This window comes from Solea solea, chromosome 3 (genome assembly GCF_958295425.1).
Source record: "Solea solea chromosome 3, fSolSol10.1, whole genome shotgun sequence".
NCBI lineage: Eukaryota > Metazoa > Chordata > Actinopteri > Pleuronectiformes > Soleidae > Solea > Solea solea.
The window spans coordinates 35,437,676-35,454,517 of NC_081136.1; the positions used below are offsets into that span (position 1 = coordinate 35,437,676).

At 41.5% G+C, this 16,842-nt stretch overlaps 2 protein-coding genes and 1 long non-coding RNA gene across 3 annotated transcripts; 1 reads left to right on the forward strand and 2 right to left on the reverse strand.

The window, feature by feature from the left end:
- Positions 1-215: 215 nt before the first annotated feature.
- Positions 216-4,621, reverse strand: znhit1 (zinc finger, HIT-type containing 1). The gene is made up of 6 exons (XM_058624680.1): positions 4,537-4,621; positions 1,781-1,878; positions 1,207-1,282; positions 1,046-1,125; positions 791-960; positions 216-451 (listed from the first exon to the last, which is right to left on the reverse strand). The coding sequence occupies exons 1-6, from the start codon at positions 4,559-4,561 to the stop codon at positions 430-432; spliced, it is 471 nt and encodes a 156-aa protein (XP_058480663.1). The 5' UTR covers positions 4,562-4,621; the 3' UTR covers positions 216-429.
- A 718-nt stretch (positions 4,622-5,339) lies between these two features.
- Positions 5,340-16,415, reverse strand: plod3 (procollagen-lysine, 2-oxoglutarate 5-dioxygenase 3). The gene is made up of 19 exons (XM_058624584.1): positions 16,203-16,415; positions 12,984-13,075; positions 12,513-12,649; positions 11,881-12,044; positions 11,677-11,789; positions 11,460-11,523; positions 11,253-11,350; positions 10,236-10,337; positions 10,006-10,137; positions 9,799-9,920; positions 9,158-9,262; positions 8,948-9,073; positions 8,530-8,671; positions 8,323-8,436; positions 8,168-8,239; positions 7,606-7,710; positions 7,356-7,502; positions 6,773-6,898; positions 5,340-6,686 (listed from the first exon to the last, which is right to left on the reverse strand). Exons 1-19 carry the CDS (start codon positions 16,294-16,296, stop codon positions 6,531-6,533), a joined length of 2,211 nt encoding a protein of 736 aa, XP_058480567.1. The 5' UTR covers positions 16,297-16,415; the 3' UTR covers positions 5,340-6,530.
- LOC131456398 (uncharacterized) lies at positions 9,885-11,887 on the forward strand. Its single transcript, XR_009239907.1, has 3 exons — positions 9,885-10,171; positions 11,169-11,538; positions 11,623-11,887. It is a non-coding gene; the product is annotated as an uncharacterized LOC131456398 (long non-coding RNA).
- Positions 16,416-16,842: the final 427 nt, after the last annotated feature.

Genomic DNA, 16,842 nt, shown 5'->3' on the forward strand with positions numbered 1-16,842 from the left:
AATGGTCAAAAAAGTCATACAATAGTATGTCGTCCAAAAATTGTCAAAAAAGGCCTAGTATAGTGTCGTCCAAAATGAGACATTAAAGTCATAGTATAATCTGTCGTCCAAAAATGGACAAAAATGTCATACTGTATATGTCGTCCAAAACTCAAACTTCAAACCTAAGTCTCTGAAAATCAAAGTTTCTTCACTTAAAGACAGCGACATGAGACTTTTATATTTTTGTATGAACTTTTGTTTTATTATTTACAAAACAACATGAACAAAAAGAACTGTGATCAGTCGGGTCCAAAGATACAAATGTTGACACTTATTTCATTTGCTCTTAAAGTCAGATGAACATAAACCTTTCACTTTGATGATGTTTGACCTGTTTAATAGTTTAAGAGGAAAAGAAGAGACGGAGCTTCGTCACCACGGCGACAGTTACAGCGTCCACTTCAGACACCTGCAGAGAAACGAGACGACATGTCCACGCCTTAGACTTTCAGCTCACTCTCACACACCAAAGCCCATAGAGAAAATCAGTGATTTTAACATCACAGCACACAGGAGTTGTTGATCCACTGCTGCCTCCATCAAATGTCTCACTTTAATAAATTCAGCATTCGAAATCTCAATTAGACTTAAGTCAGTGACACAAAGTGACCACACGGGGCAGCAGCAGCCCAGCAGCTCCTGTGTCCCTGTGAGCTTAAATCACTGATTTTCTCTATGAGGTTATACATGGAGACACAACTTAGAGACGACAAGCTTTTATGACCGTGCAACGGCTCCAAAGACAAACCTGGTCTCTCTGTGCGTGCACAGGCACTTGGTGCTGCAGTAGCGCCCCCCGCAGGTGGTACACGTGTAGTGTGAGGGGAAACCGCAGACGCAGCAGAAGTGGCGAGGCGGCAGCGACGAGGGCGGAGCCGCCGCCGACAGGTAGTTTGGCTCCGGCCTGTCCGACAGGTTCTGCCAATCACAGGAGAGGGGAGGAGGAGTCAGCTGACAGCCAATGAGAGAACGGGGAAAACATGAATGTGTGGAGCTAAGGTACCTCCTCCTCCAGCAGGGTGGTGAAGTTCTTCCGGAAACGCTGTTTGAAATGGTCACCCCTCGTCTTCCTCCTCTTCTTCTCTGGACGACGAAAACAAAGAAAAAAAAAATCAGTGCACGGGGACGAAAGAAAAAAAAAAGTGTTATGTAAATGAGTCTCACCTGGTTCTTCTGTCTCGCTGAAGGCGGGGAGGCGGGCAGTAGGACCTGGGGGAGGGAGGGAGGACAGAGGGTCGTCCTGGAAACGCAAAACAACACATTTTTTAAAAACAATACGTCCACACGTCTCGGGACATGTGAGTGAAAAGTGTAAATAAGCCAGCATCATGTGAATATAAAGCAACAACAGGAAAGTGAGTGAACGTTCTTATTTTAACCTGCAGGGGGCAGCAGAGCACACGTTAAACCTTTTAAAAAACTTTTTTTTAAACTGCTTTTATCCTGAAGGTCGAGTTTCTTATAACTGTTTTAAGTTTCATGGAAATAAAATTTTATCTTTACCAACATTGTTTTTAAATGTTTCTGAGTTTGTGAACATTTTAAAGTAGGAACAAGTGATTATGAATCAAGTGACTGACAGACGCAGCTCCCCCTGGTGGTCAGAATGTAACTGCACGTCGAGACAGAGCAGCGTTTTTCTAATGAAAATTCACCACTTTCACATTAAACTCTGAGATTTGTGATCATGTTGTGACATGTGACTCTGTGGTCACGTGACTACAGTGAGGACACAAACCTGGAAGTTGTCTTTCTCCAGAGCTTCCAGTTGACGAGATAGTCTCCTCTGTCTGGTCGCTTCGTCCAGAACCCGACGCTGGCCCGCCTCCACCCGAGCTGAGAGAGACAACAGAGGACACGGAGAGAGAGGGAGAGACAAGAGAGGACACGGAGAGAGAGGGAGAAAGAGAGAGAACACAGGGAGGAGGGAAAGAAGTGAGCAGCTTTAAATGCAAACTGAACTTCCTTGTAAATACTTTCAATTTATACATTTCTTCGCCATTAGTTTATTAAGTGAACCCTCATTCACTGTTTATGAAACGCTAACAGATTTATTCACGACTCAACGTGAATTCGGCTTCACTTTGATCCATAAAAATATCACTATTATCACAAATATGAACATATTTTTCCAGACGAGACGCTGAAAACAGTCCGCAGCTCGGTCCGCCGGATTCAGTCAGGATTCGTGTCTGTTTTTAACACGGAAAACATTTACGCCGAATTCACTCCTTGAATGTAACATTATTAAAAAACTAGATTTCCGCAATTCCGTGCCGAAATTTCGAGTGTGCCTGCAGTTCTTGCGGCATGTGTCTTCGCGTGCAGGACTTGTGCTGGTAAAGGATTGAGTGGTATTTTGGTGGAATCACCCTTTGAAAGAGAATAACTCATAAACCCCTCCCACTCCCTGATGCCCCCTCCCCCTTCCGAACACCTGCGTTATAAAATCTAAAAATGTGGATTGAACCTTTAAAAGCATTTAGACAGAGTGGTATTTTGGTGGACTCACCCTTTAAAAACACCAAGTTTTAGAGGAGATAACAAGACGGATCAGAGAGGACTCTGACGCAGAGGCTTTTTAATTGTCTTTATTGGCACTCGTAAACAATTCTCAAGGCAGGTCCTCTTTACTGAGGAAAAACAAAAGCGTGGCTATGAAAACCTATAACAAATTGCGAGCGCAACGCTCTACAAGAGAAACGTTGTGGAACTATAAACGCGGAACAAAAAAATCACTCCGAAGAGGAAACATACTCGGACTAAGGTTATCATGTAAAACTTAAACAGAAAACTCTCCAAACGGAGGAAAACGCGGCTCTAAACACTTCAAAACAAAAGCTAACTCAAAAGCACAATCCTAATGATTGGCGATCCTTAACCAACTAAGAATGAGATAAAAAACAAAACGCAATCTAAATGATTGGATCTAACTAATAAAAGGTAAGTCACAAGCCTAGTGATTGGAGTTCCTAAAAGGCTGTGAAAATTAACAAACAAAAAATCTCTCCCAAGGAGGAAAACAAAAGCTATAAATCTTTACTAAGGTATCAGCTAACAGGCTATGATAAGAAAACTTACAAAATAAAGCATCGCTCACCAAGAGGATCAAAAACTTGAGGATTCTGGGGCTGTGACGAGGCACTATGGTGATCAGGCATGGACGAAAACACACTGGCACTGAAACAGGGGAACAGGGAGTTTTTATAGTCCACATGGCTTAATTGTCAGCAGGTGTGTGTAATCAGGGCCGGCAGAGGAGGGGGCGGGGCAAACTGCTGGAGTGACAGGAGAGAGGGAGAGAGAGAGATTCACAATCCCCTCTGTTTCCCATTCTCACAGAGAAAACAGCATGTTTTAAAGTTGTCATATCTCAAGAACGGTTGATGATAGAGATAAAATTTTTGGTTTGTGAGCGCCAGGAGGCTTTCAGCAGCTCCCATCTCAAAATTTGTGACAAACGGGCGTGAATTGACAGAGAAATCACAGTTTTAAAATCACCCTCATCTTGATTTTCCACAACTCCAAAGCAGACATTTTAACATGGGAGTGAATTGAGACTGTGACCAGAGTTCTCTGTGCTTTGAGGTGATTTTAAGAAAAACTACAAGTCATATGAACATGACAAACACACACAGGGTTAGACGACAACCATGGCAACATTTTGATGTAAAAATTGTCTCTGTAGGTTGGAAATTGTGGGCAGGAGAAGAGTTTGTTTAGAAGTTTTTCTGATTATTTTGCTGGATCTTGCTAGAGTGTGTCACTCTAGCTCACACCTAACGACCACACACACACCCATTATAAAATCAGAAAGCTTTGAAAAAAAGTACAAAACTTAAACTGCGATAGTTCAAAAACCGTAACATGTATCAAAATGTCGACTTAGGTCAGAAAAGTCCCAAGTCTTGTGACCCGTTTAAACTTCCAACCACGTTTCTACGTTAAAGTATGACGACACTGTGATGCTCCAAAGCGGGCTTGGTTTTTTTCGGTCCCCCATCCACTTCAATGTTAATTTTTGTTCAGTTTTTTGTAAATATTATCCCAATGGTTATATGAAAATCTTAGAAAAGTCATAGCACACCATTCCCGGTCAAGGCGCACATTTTGATATAACTTGTGTTGGGGGTTTCTCAAAGATGCAGGAGGAGTAGCGTGCCGAAATAACGGGAGGGCGCGAGAATAAAAAGCAGAATAAACGCGCACGATTACAAGAGATGCCTTGCAGCGCAAGGCATTCTAGTGAGAACCCTAGGGTTCTCACTAGAATGCCTTGCAGCTGCAGGCACTAATAAGAGACGGTGACGCTGAAAGTTAACGTTTATGTCACAAAACCGAAGCCGTTTCGTTCGCTCCGTCGCGGAGACGCCGATAATGAACGAAAACAGAGAAAATACATTCGTCATAAAAACTACAACAACACGTAACTTAAAACACGTAAAATTCAGCTCTTAAATTTGTTGTTTTTTCGTGAAATGGAACAAAACCCACCGGAGGTCTTCTTCTCCAGCACCATGTTTGTTGTTGTGCTTCCGGTCTACGGCAGCCGCAGAGGGACAATCTGTAGTCTGTCACCCGCCAGGCCAAACGCGTTTGTATTCAACACTGCCACAAAGTAATGTGCATTAACGTCAGAATCTATTTTTAACAGACAATTTGAAAATGGTCAAATCTATTTCATGAAATTCACTTGACCTCTCATCTTGACCTCTAGGGAGCGTTAGAGAGAATACTTCTTTCCCGCTTGCCGTAGCTAAAGAACTACTCAGAATAATTACATTTTACGATAAAATAAACATAAAACAAGACAAAAGATTCTTACTAAAATACTATGTGGAAGTGTTAAAATTAAAATTTTCATTAATTTTGAACATTTATTTTTTTTGCCATATATTGTCACTTTATATTTATTCCTTAAATGGCAGAAAATGTCATTATTCCAAGTGATTCTTAAACTACGGCAAGCGGGAGGGAAGGAAGTAGGTCTTCTCTCCAAATAGATTTAATAATAATTGCTAAAAAAAAATGGAAATAAAAATAAACATATCTTTCAAATTAAAGTTTTCATATAAAAACTTTTTATTAGTGACTTTCACAAGGCAGGAAAAATATTTCATATTAGAGAAAAATTGACATAATTTTATACAGAAAAAGAAAAATTATTTCTCAACCTGAGGAAAATTAGCTTTTACAGACAAAAAGAAGTACATTTTTTATACAGTCACATGATTAAAGCTCAGTTTTTATATCCTGTAAATAAAATCTCTGACAGACGAAACAAACGCACGTCGCTGTGACACTAAAATTATTTATTAAAATCTCAATCGAACGAACAATCGTTAACAAATAATTTAATGCAGTTTGTACAAAGCCACAGAAAAATATACTGATTCCATGTCGAGAGGCAGAAACAGAGACACAGCGACACCTACAGGCAGTGTAACCTGGTTTTAAATAAGAAATAAAAACATTTTTAAAAAAAGGGTTTCACACCGCAACGACGGAAACAGGAAATTTAAAAAAATCTAAACACAAAAGAAAACGAAACACAAAAAATGCCTTTAGAGTTTTCAACGTAACTTTTTTTAAAAACACATCGTTAAGTGGAATTTTTTACCTAACAAAAATTCTGCAACGACATAAAAATATTTTATTGTTTACTCTCAAATTTCTTTAAAATGATTTTATACTTAACTCTCTTTTTCAACTTGTACTTCTTTTTCGTTTATTTCTGATTTCTCCAGTTGTTTTTACACGTAATCCTGGCTAAAATATCGGCCACAAACAGCGTTTTTTTTTTTTTAACCGGAGCCTGTCAAATCTCTGGAAATAACTTTCGTTCCTGTGGAGGGCGCTGCTGCTGTCGATTATGGTCAGAGTGGTACCAAAGAGGGAGGCGCCCCCTTCAGGACGGCAGAGTGTAACAGCAGAAGACTCACAGTCACATGGAGTGTTTTCATTTGCATAGATTCAGGTTGAAATAAGGCAGCGCGGTGTTTAACAAGAGACTCTTACATTGAAAAGAAAACCTTGCTTACGAAGTTTTAAACTGATTTTTTGTTGTTTTTTTAACGTTGTCGTCGTCTGAAGCTACGGAGGAAAATAAAGTGACTGTGGTGGTGAGTTCGCAACGCAACACAAAATTTTACAAATTTCGCAATCACAAAAGCGTGACACAATATCGCCACATTCTGCGCGAATTCTCACAACGACAAAATAAGAACTGTTTGTCCTGTCGCGGGTTGTGCTACTCGCGCAAGTTCGCTCCAGTTACCACGTAAAACAAAACGTGTAACGTCAAATATCGCTTCGCAGTCGGTTTCATCGCACCTTATCTCCGATATGTCGTCATCACACCACATGAGGGCGCACTAAAATAACAACCACACTCGTTCAAGTAAAATAAAAAACATCATAAAATAAACAAAACAAAAAAAACAAAAAGGCTAACGTGATGCATTCTGGGTCACAGACACACACAGAGATCAGGGGTCAACAAACGACACCATGATGTATCTGGTGCCTCTAGTGGTGGGAAGACCCTCGTGATAATGCGTCAGTCGTCCCGGGTGCATGAAGGACCAGCCTTTTCTCGGAGACTCCACCGTACATTCGTAACGCAGGAACCTGCAGCCTCCGCCCTGACACACACACACACAGGTTACGTTAAACAGATGTGTGTGTATTTTTGTCTTGTGCGTGCGTGTGTGTGTGTGTTTCTTCGTACCTCGTAATCAATGTTCTTGTTGTTGAGTGCGACGTTGATGGTGAAGGTGGACGAGTCGTGATGCGGCCGGAGAAATGGCTGCTCGTCCGGACGATAACGCACCACGAAGTTCATGATGGCCTGAGCCTGTGCACACACACGCACACATACAACAAATTTTGATTAAGTAGTTATTCTTTGAAAATAAAAACTACATAAAATTTTGTAACATTTTTCTTAGAGAATAACAAAATGTAAATAAAATTTGTTTAGTGATTCTTAGAAAATAAAAAATGACATGTACATACATGTACAAATACATTTCGTTTTAAGAATTTATTATTACTTCAGTAGCTAGTCTTTTTAATTAAATTAAATGTTTGGTTGCTTTTAGTAATTATTCTTAGGAAATAACATTTTTTATGTTATCTTACAGGAAATAGCCACACTTTTTCCACATACACAGAACAAATCTGATTTCCAGAAAAAAAGTTACCCCAAATTTTTTTTGGGTAACTCCGAGATGAAATAATGTAACGGAAAAGAATGGAAAAGAATCACCAAGTTTGTTTTGAACATGGACACAAACTTATCTGGACTGTACCTTAGGATAATATCCAGGGTAGAGTTTTTCTGTGACGGGAGCGATGTATTCTTTGAGGAACTTAAGCCACTCCTTCTCAAACCCGATCTGGTTCATGTGGATGTCCACAGTCGGGACGTTTTCGTAACCACCGGCCAGACGTTCGTCCTGAACACAAACCGTGAAAAGGACAAACGTTCCAAAGCTGAAGTCGACATGTTGTTGTTTTTTCTCTTCTTATAGTTGCTGGCGTTAAAGGTGGAGGCGTTACCTTGTGTGAACCTCCGGACCATTCCCCATTATCCTCCATGGTCTCCACCAGGTGATCACACATCTTCTCTGAGAACGCTGGAAACCAGTAAACATCTGGACAGGGCTGAGACACACACACACACACACGGTCATGTCTTTATTCGACTGTTAAACAAACTTTTCCAACAGGAAACTGAAGTTTGTAAACCACTCACTCTCCCACACCAAACCCCATAGAGAAAATCAGTGATTTTAACATCACAGCACACAGGAGTTGTTGATCCACTGCTGCCTCCATCACTGAGTTCAAATGTCTTATTTTGTTACTTCGGCTTTTGGAATCTGTCGTTCAATTTACCTCAGTGACACAAAGTGACCACACGGGGCAGCAGCAGACCAGCAGCTCCTGTGTCTCTGTGAGCTAAAATCACTCATTTTCTCTATGGACTTTGGTGTGGGAGAATAAGTGGTGAATAACCTTTAAAAAATGTCAAAATAATGTGTCAAACATATTCTTAAGAAATCTGATGTAGATTTTATTAGCAGAGTCGAGTTTTGTTAAGACTAAAACCTGACGTTACCTGTTCCACGAAGCTCTTCTCATCCTCAAAGATCTTTGAATAGTTCTCATGGATGTACTTCTCCTTCCAGTCCTGCAAACACAAACACACACAGTTTATCACATGTTCATGGTGGTATGTCCACGTGTGTGTGTGTGTGTGTGTGTGTCTCTGACCGTAGGGTTGTCAAAGATCTGCCACATGTCCGGGTGCAGCCGGGACGTGTTGAAGTTGGTCGACGTCACCAGGCGACCGAACTCGTCGCGGTTCGACACGAACATGAAAATGCCCTACGCACAAACAGAAACAGTGTTACATGACGTGTGTGTGTGTGTGTGTGTGTGTGTGTGTGTGAGAGAGGTGAACGGACCAACAACAGTCACCTGATCTCTGATGCTCTTGCAGAAAACCATGTCGGGGTCCATGCCCTCGTTCACGTACAGGCTCACCAGGGCCAGTTTGGAGCGAAGCACGCTGCCTTTGATCAGGTACACCTGAGTGATGTAAGGGACATTCCACATGCCGCTGGACACACACACACACACACACACACAAACACACACACACACACACACATCGATGGATCAACAACTCCTGTGTGCTGTGATGTTAAAATCACTGATTTTCTCTATGAGGTTTGGTGTGGGAGAGTGAGTGGTTTACAAACTTCAGTTTCCTGTTGGAAACGTCTGTCAAACAGTGAGATAAAGATGTAAACGTGTTCTTAAAGACCTTGTCGACTTAAAGAGGCTCAAACCACTGTGTGTGTGTGTGTGTGTGTGTGTGTGTATAAACACTCACATCCTCTTCCCCTGGACGATCTCAATGTAGTCCTCAGATCTGGAATAGTACCCTTCAGGATTCAACGCTCCCCAGAAGTTACTCCACAGCTTCCCGTGTTTGGACAACATGGGAGCGATGACGGACCTGAGCGAGGAAAATGAATGAATTAAAATAAATGAATAAAACAAGAACAACAACACAGTGACAGAGCTGGAGGAGGGGACGTACTTGTTCTCCTCGATCAGAATCCTCAGCATGTCGGGGTTTGTTATGGCCACGTCAGAGTCGATGCTGAAGTAATAATCACACGCTGGATCTTTCTTACACGCCGCACTGACGACAAAAAACACACACACACACGTTCAAACATGTTTATGTGACATTCAAACGTTCTTCTCAAACCTTTAACACTTGTTCACGTTTATTTTCTAGTTTCAGTGATTTTTTAGCTTCTTAAATGTGAATATTTTCTAGTTTCTGTGATTTTTCAGCTTCTTAAATGTAAATATTTTCTAGTTTCTGTGATTTTTCAGCTTCTTAAATGTGAATATTTTCTAGTTTCTGTGATTTTTCAGCTTCTTAAATGTGAATATTTTCTAGTTTCTGTGATTTTTCAGCTTCTTAAATGTGAATATTTTCTAGTTTCAGTGATTTTTCAGCTTCTTAAATGTGAATATTTTCTAGTTTCAGTGATTTTTCAGCTTCTTAAATGTGAATATTTTCTAGTTTCTGTGATTTTTCAGCTTCTTAAATGTGAATATTTTCTAGTTTCTGTGATTGTTCAGCTTCTTAAATGTGAATATTTTCTAGTTTCTGTGATTTTTCATGAGATTTGCAAACTTAATTGCGGTGAATGGTTGTGCACTCACACAGCCATGGTTCTGGCCTTGTCCTCCTGCAGGTTCTCCTCTGGTCCAACGATCCGAGCGTCGGGGAACAAGGACTTGTGCCTCTGCCAGAACCTCTGGATGTGACGTTCATGGAACACGACCTGGATCAGAGGGCAGACGAGCACACGTCAGAGCAGAGACGATAAAACCGTACGCTGTGACGAGAAGACGGCGTCCGCGTCATACGTTGTTGTGGATGAAGAGGCGGAGCTTAGCGCTCGGGTAGTTGAGTGTCACCAGTCGCTCCAGGAACTCCTCCATGAAGGGAGTGGCGTGTTCGATGAAGACCGCCACGTAGACCAGAGGCATCTCCTCGTCCTGGAGACACACGGTTCACACACACACACAAGCGGTGAGACGACATGAGAAATGAAAAACAGCCGTTATATTTTCATACGTCAGACGCGTTTATTTACAGGTACGTCGTTGAAGAAGAGCAGGTTGTCCTCGCAGTTACCGCAGCCGTTCTCGTAGGTCCAAGCGGTCGGGACGTAGTTCCCCAGGTAGTTGAGCTGCAGCTGTGAAGACACAGAGAGGACGTTTACGACCTATCTATCTATCTATCTATCTTATAAACATATACATATACACATATATACTGTATGTATACATGTGTATATATGTGTATGTGTATATATATATATATATATATATACATATATACACACACACACACACACACACAATTTTAGACGTCAGTTAGCTGATAAAAATGAATGAAAAACTATGTCTAACTCGCCAACATACAGTTGTAGTGATTGCCACAGGGGGGAGACTGCAACTGAGACAAAGCTGCGCCCCCAAAACACAAAATTCTACATTGTAAAACATTACAAAAGTTTTGGAAACAAAAGTAATTTTAACATTAGTTCATGTAAACGATTTTAGGAAAAAAATAATAATAAATGCCCGAATAATTTTTGCATATTTTCTGAAAGCTAAAGATTACCAATTAAATAATGGTACAGTGCGGAAAACAGGCTCCGCCCACTTTTATTTACACATCCTGAATGCAAGTGTTAAAGAAAAAGAAAAATTATCCTGTGTTTGGGACCAAAATGCTAGGCAAAATAAATTCAATCCGTTTTTGAGGGTTTAAAGAAAAAATAATTTATCGCAAATTATATCGTAAACCTGCGGTTGTACTGGTCAGGACGTCCCATGGTCAACTCGCGCTAGCAGCTACACTTTGACAAAAAACAACAAGTACTCCCATGATCCCTCTGGTCCAAGCTCTGTCCCCCATAGCACTGAATGACACGTTTCTTATAACATTAGCATGTTTTTGTAGCATTGTTTTGGTAAAGCAGTATTTTTTTTTGATAGATGACCTCATCTGTGTCCTACAGACAAAAGGCTCCGCCCATTTCACTTTACAGAAATAAAAAGTGCGATTCGCGACACAACCGTCGTAGCGGATGTTTGTCGTTTACCTTGGTCGGTCCGTTGCCATGGATAACGACAGGAAGTGTGTCGAAGGCGACGTTCCTCACTCTGACCTTTGCCCTCTCGAACTTCAGGACGACTTCATCTGTCAGAGAACACGAGGGAAAAAGTGTAAGAGGTTGTTTTTTCGTGCTTAAATTATAGAGAAGGTAAGTGTGCGTGTGTGTGTGTGTGTGTGTGTGTGTGTGTCTCACCAACAGCTCCGTTCAGATTCTGGAAAATTCTGGAGCGATGATCCAACGTCATGTTGAACTTGGTCTGAAGAGACAAATGGTAAAAAAAACAGTGTTCAACATTCTGGTAGTTTTGTCATTTGTGGTTTTGCTGACACTTTAATGTCATTTTTCTGTTGCTAAGTTACAGTAAAGCAACAGAGCTGCATGTGTCGCGTGTCGTGTGCTGTTCGTTCACCCGCTGCTTCTTGTCCAGGTAAATCTTGGTGTAGAAGAGCTGGTCGTCGTCGTTGTCCTTGTATTTCCACAGCTGCACCATCTCACTGAGTTCTGGAGCGAAGCCGATGAATCCTGAACACAAACACAGACACACCCACGTTTCTCTCTTTATTTCACCTCCAGGTAAACGGTGAGTGAATCAAATTGGGCTTTGGTTTCTGACCTCCTGAGTTGAGGTAACGTTTCCCAGTGTGCACCTCTGGATACTTGGGCGCCAGCCTCTGGTCGGGCCAGCAGAATCCCTCAGCTGAGAAAACCACTCGGTGACCGAGGCGGGAAAACTTGGAGAGCAGCTCCTCTGGACCCGACGCAAAGATGACATCATAACTGCAGAAGGAGACGGAGACTGAAAAACCTGCACGACTGCAATTTACCATTATGTTTCACAGTCAATTATTAGTTATATAACCATATATGGTTCATAGAATGTTGATCAGTGTTTCCCAAACCTCGCAATAATGATGCTTTTTTCAATGTCTTCAGTTTTAATGATTTCTTTTTTATATGGAGCACAAAAAAGAACAGAAACTTGCTTTAATTATTGAAAAAGCATTGTTAAAAAACACAGTTGAAAGGAATAAGAACCAACTCTTGTACATGTTTGTTTGTTTTTTTTAAATAATACAATAGAAACAAGAGAGTTCTACTTCTGTTACCAAAGCTCAGTGTGTAAAGTAGGACGAGTGAGTGAGTGAGTGAGACAGAGGACGGAAGGAAGAGCAGTGGGACAAAAGGACAGCTGGGTAAAAATGATACACACACACACACACACACACACACAGGGGTGGTTGTTACCTGTCCACAAACATGATGACCATGTCTTTCTTCTCAGAGTGTTTGAGCAGCTCCTTCTTCAACCATCTGACCTTCTGACCTCCGCCCACCGTCCGAGCTACGTCGCCGCCCTTCCACTCCTCCCCCAGGCCAAGCACCTGCACACACACACACACAAAAGATTAATTTGATAAAAATCTACGTCAGATGAAGTCTACGACATCTTCAGAACACGTTCACGTCTTTATCTCACCGTTAGACAAACTTTTTAAACAGGAAACTGAAGTTTGTAAACCACTCACTCTCCCATACCAAACCCCATAGAGAAAATCAGTGATTTAAGCTCACAGGGACACAGCAGCTGCTGGTCTACTGCTGCCTCGTGTGGTCACAGTGAGATAAAGACGTGAACATGTTTTGAAGATGTCGAAGACTTAAACCGATGTAGATTCAGAGTGTGTGTGTGTGTGTGTGTGTGTGTGTGTGTCTCACCTTCAAAGTGTAGTTGAACTCTCTGATTGTCCCCATGAAGCGTTTGAATCCATCTGTCTCCTCTGTTGCCGCGGTGATCACCAGCAGGTTTTCTATCGATGAGACAGTCAATAATCAATGACAATCAATTATTTTCTATTTATTCATTTTGCAGTCCGTCTTGGTTGAATAATTGGAAGCTCCTGCTTCCTCCAACAGCACCAGAGACTCGGTTAATTTAAGGTCAGCAGGTCAAACTCTAAGTGAGCAACAGGTAAAACCCTGCAGAGCTCCTCCTCCTCCCTCCCCCAGCCTTCAGGCTTTCGAGGAATTTGGAGAGAGTGAAACTCCCCTGAAAAATGCCTGGAGAGGTTAAAGAGGTGAGGAGGAGGAGGAGGGGGAGCTTTTGGTGACAAAAACCCTCTTGTCCTTCGTCTCTCCTGCTGACATGAGTCTCAAACCTGAGTCTCCAAAACATCTGAGGAATTAGTCCCTTATTTCACTGTTGGAACGACTTTTCCAACAGGAAACTGAAGTTTGTCAAGCACTCACTCTCCCACACCAAAGCCCATAGAGAAAATAAGTGATTTTAGCTCACGGTGGACACAGGAGCTGCCGGTCTACTGCTGCCTCGTGTGGTCACTTTGTGTCACTGAGGTCAATCTGACCAAATAATTTCAAATGCCGACTTGACAAAATAAGACATTTGAACTTAGTGACGGAGGCAGCAGTGGCTCAACAACTCCTGTGTGCTGTGATGTTAAAATCACTGATTTTCTCTATGGGGTTTGGTGTGGGAGAGTGAGTGGTTTACAAACTTCAGTTTCCTGTTGGAAAAGTCTGTCTCACAGTGAGATAAAGATACAAACATGTTCTGAAAATATCAGACAGTGACACTGACAGATTTTATGAGCCGAGTATGTTGGCAAGAGGCTGAAATAAAAAAAAAAGTGCTTGTGTCTGTTGGCAGTCATATGTGATGATCCACTGTTTTGCCAATGTTCTGAAAACTATTTGCCCGCTCATCTGCAGCTTAAGTGTTGGACAACCTGTGCACAGCTGTTCAAACACAACACATACACACACACAGCTGTTCCCACTCGGCTCCGCGGCAAAAGGAAACCAGTCATCCGTGCCTGTGTCCCTGCGAGGAAACTGGAGTTTTTCTAAACCACCCACTCTCCCACACCAAAGCCCATAGAGAAAATCAGTGATTTTAACGTCACAGCACACAGGAGTTGTTGATCCACTGCTGCCTCCATCACTAAGTTCAAATGTCTTATTTTGTCAATTCGGCATTTAAAATCATTTGGTTAGATTTACTGACACAAAGTGACCACACGAGGCAGCAGTAGACCAGCAGCCCCTGTGTCCCTGCGAGCTAAAAAACGCTGATTTACTCTATGGACTTTGGTGTGGGAGAGTGAGTGCTTTTACACTCTAACAGTGAGATAAAGACGTGAACGCGTTCTTAAGATATCGTAAGACCAAAGCAGGCGCAGATGTCAAAGTTATTGTCGCGTCAGTGTCTCAAAACAACCACACATCAGAGGACGTAAACTGTCTGAGATGCAGTTGTAGAAGTCTGGTTTAAACCACGTCCAAATGTGGTTTCAATCACATTTGACTGGCTGAATAAATCAGACAACGCAAAGTCTGATTTTTGGGGTTAAGATTTTGACATATTGTATGAATTTATTTTCTAAAGGACTTCCAGGTTATTTTTTAAAAAAGAATCTAATTATAAAAATCAAAAACAGCGTGGGAGCAGCGTGAGAGTCACAGTGTAAAACAGTCACAGCTGTGATGACAAAGCCTTTTAACACAGATTTTAACTTTGCCACAAAATATTAACAGACCATTTTTGTGGCGAGTGTCTGCTCAACACAGCTTTTAATCAATAATATGCACTCGAGATCTGTGTTTGGTTCCTGCTCCTGAAAAAAAACGTGGGAATATTCTCCTCTCTAAAGGTAACATGAGGTCAGGTCACTGAGCGTACAGATGAACTGACAAAAGACGCTGTATTTAATGTCGGCACGGATACTCGACACCTGTGTTTTAATACACAACATCTGAAACTGAAACACACACCTATTTTAATGTTTTTTGATGAAGATGCAAGCAGGTCCCCTAATTAAACAGGAACCTGTCATAAAACTATTGAACACTAACATAAAAACATGTGTTTTTTCATAAAAGAGTAAAAATCTGTCGTAAAATGAAAAAAAAGGAAAGTGTGGATTTGTTTTATAACAAAGCAATAAATAAGAATGTAATATAACATCATTTTATTAACCATTAACCAACGGTAATGGCAGTTTTTTTAAATACTCAGTTATAAACAAACAGAACTTGAAGAATAACAAGAGAATTTATGGATAATTTTCAGCGTTGTGAAGCTTTTCTATCGCACAAAAAAAAAAACAATAACATTTTAATTATAGTTCAAATATAAACATGGAGGAACCAAATTAAACCCGAGGTGTGCCACACTGTGCCCCCGAGCCTCACTTTCAGCAGCCTCAGTCTAGAAAGTTCCTTCAGGGCTGAGTAAGTTCACATAAAGGAAATGAAGAATTTAAGTTCAGGAAAAATATTGCAAAATTATAACATAAAATATGATATTTCAGGACTCAACTTTACCTCCACTGATTAGTTTATTCAATCAATGAATACATTAATTCATTTATTAACAGTTAAGAAATGAAAATAGCAGTCTTTCTTTGCATATTTTTAACCAAACAAACATCTTACCACCAAAAAATACAAGTTTTTAGCCAAAATTGCTATATTTGTATGTCTAAAAACACTTTCTTAACATTTTTTTTAATTTAATATATGTTAATTACAAGTCTGTCGCTTAACAGTTTCATTAATTTATCCCAAACAATGACAAGTTAAATGCCAAAAATGCTGATGTGTCACTCGATTTGATCGATGAACCGTTCAGTAGTGACGTATATTTGCTATACGTGAAGATCCGCAGCGACTCGAATTCCTGCGAACGAGCCTCCGGGCGACGTAAAGTTGGGAAGTTGTCGTCTTTTAATGCGGTTAACACTTCATAAAATCGACGTTTAAACGCGTTTCTATTACATTACTTGTGGTTAAAGTCGTTAATGAAACGTCATTGTGAATTTTATAGCAAGTGTAAGCTAGGAGAACCAGAGGTTGGCAGCTCCAGCGGGACATGGTGGTCCGCCTGGCCGGGCAGGGAAGCCTCCGGGGCGGCCTTACCTGGATTAATCTTCCGCCGCTCGGCGGACACGGAGCTCCGGGTAAAGGCGAGAGCCAGCAGGCAGAGAAGAAGACAAGAAGACATCGCGGCCATTTAAATGCGTTATCCGTTAAACTGTCCACACTTTATTCTCCTCTTTTTTCTCCTCCTTCTGTCCTCACTCACTCCATCAGCTCCGCTACGACTTTCTCACCTAAATGTCTTCAAATCTCGCGATACTCCCGCACCCTAACTCCCGTTCTGATCACAGATATCGGAACACACAAGGCGGGGGGGGAGTACAAGAGCCCGCCTTTTCTTACACGTTAGCCAATGAGAGGAGCTCACAGTTTGATTGACAGGATCACTGTGCAATCAGAGTGGGAAAGCGGCCCCGCGCGAGCCAATCACATGCGGACAAATGGAAACGAGCGGACCGAGAGTTTTTTCTCACTGGAAGAAGTTCTAGAAAAACGGAGAAAGTGAATATTTTTGCCACGTGTGATGATTCCGCAGTGAGAGAGGGAGGGCGAGAGACACCGAGACCGTGTGTGTGTGTGTGAGATTCACCTCACACAGCGGATCGATACACTGCGTGCGATAACTTTAATGATCACGTGACACTCGTAAAGTAGAGAGGAGAGAGGGTGAGCGACATAG

Coding starts and splice junctions, on each gene's coding strand:
- plod3 (XM_058624584.1), bottom strand. CDS start 16,296: ATGGCCGCGATGTCTTCTTGTCTTCTTCTCTGCCTGCTGGCTCTCGCC. Junction 9,074..9,157: donor ATTCTGATCGAGGAGAACAA/GTACGTCCCCTC, acceptor TTCCTCGCTCAG/GTCCGTCATCGCTCCCATGT. Junction 8,437..8,529: donor GCAAGAGCATCAGAGATCAG/GTGACTGTTGTT, acceptor GTTTGTGCGTAG/GGCATTTTCATGTTCGTGTC.
- znhit1 (XM_058624680.1), bottom strand. CDS start 4,561: ATGGTGCTGGAGAAGAAGACCTCCG. Junction 1,879..4,536: donor GCTGGAGAAGAAGACCTCCG/GTGGGTTTTGTT, acceptor TGTCTCTCTCAG/CTCGGGTGGAGGCGGGCCAG. Junction 961..1,045: donor CCACCCTGCTGGAGGAGGAG/GTACCTTAGCTC, acceptor TGTGATTGGCAG/AACCTGTCGGACAGGCCGGA.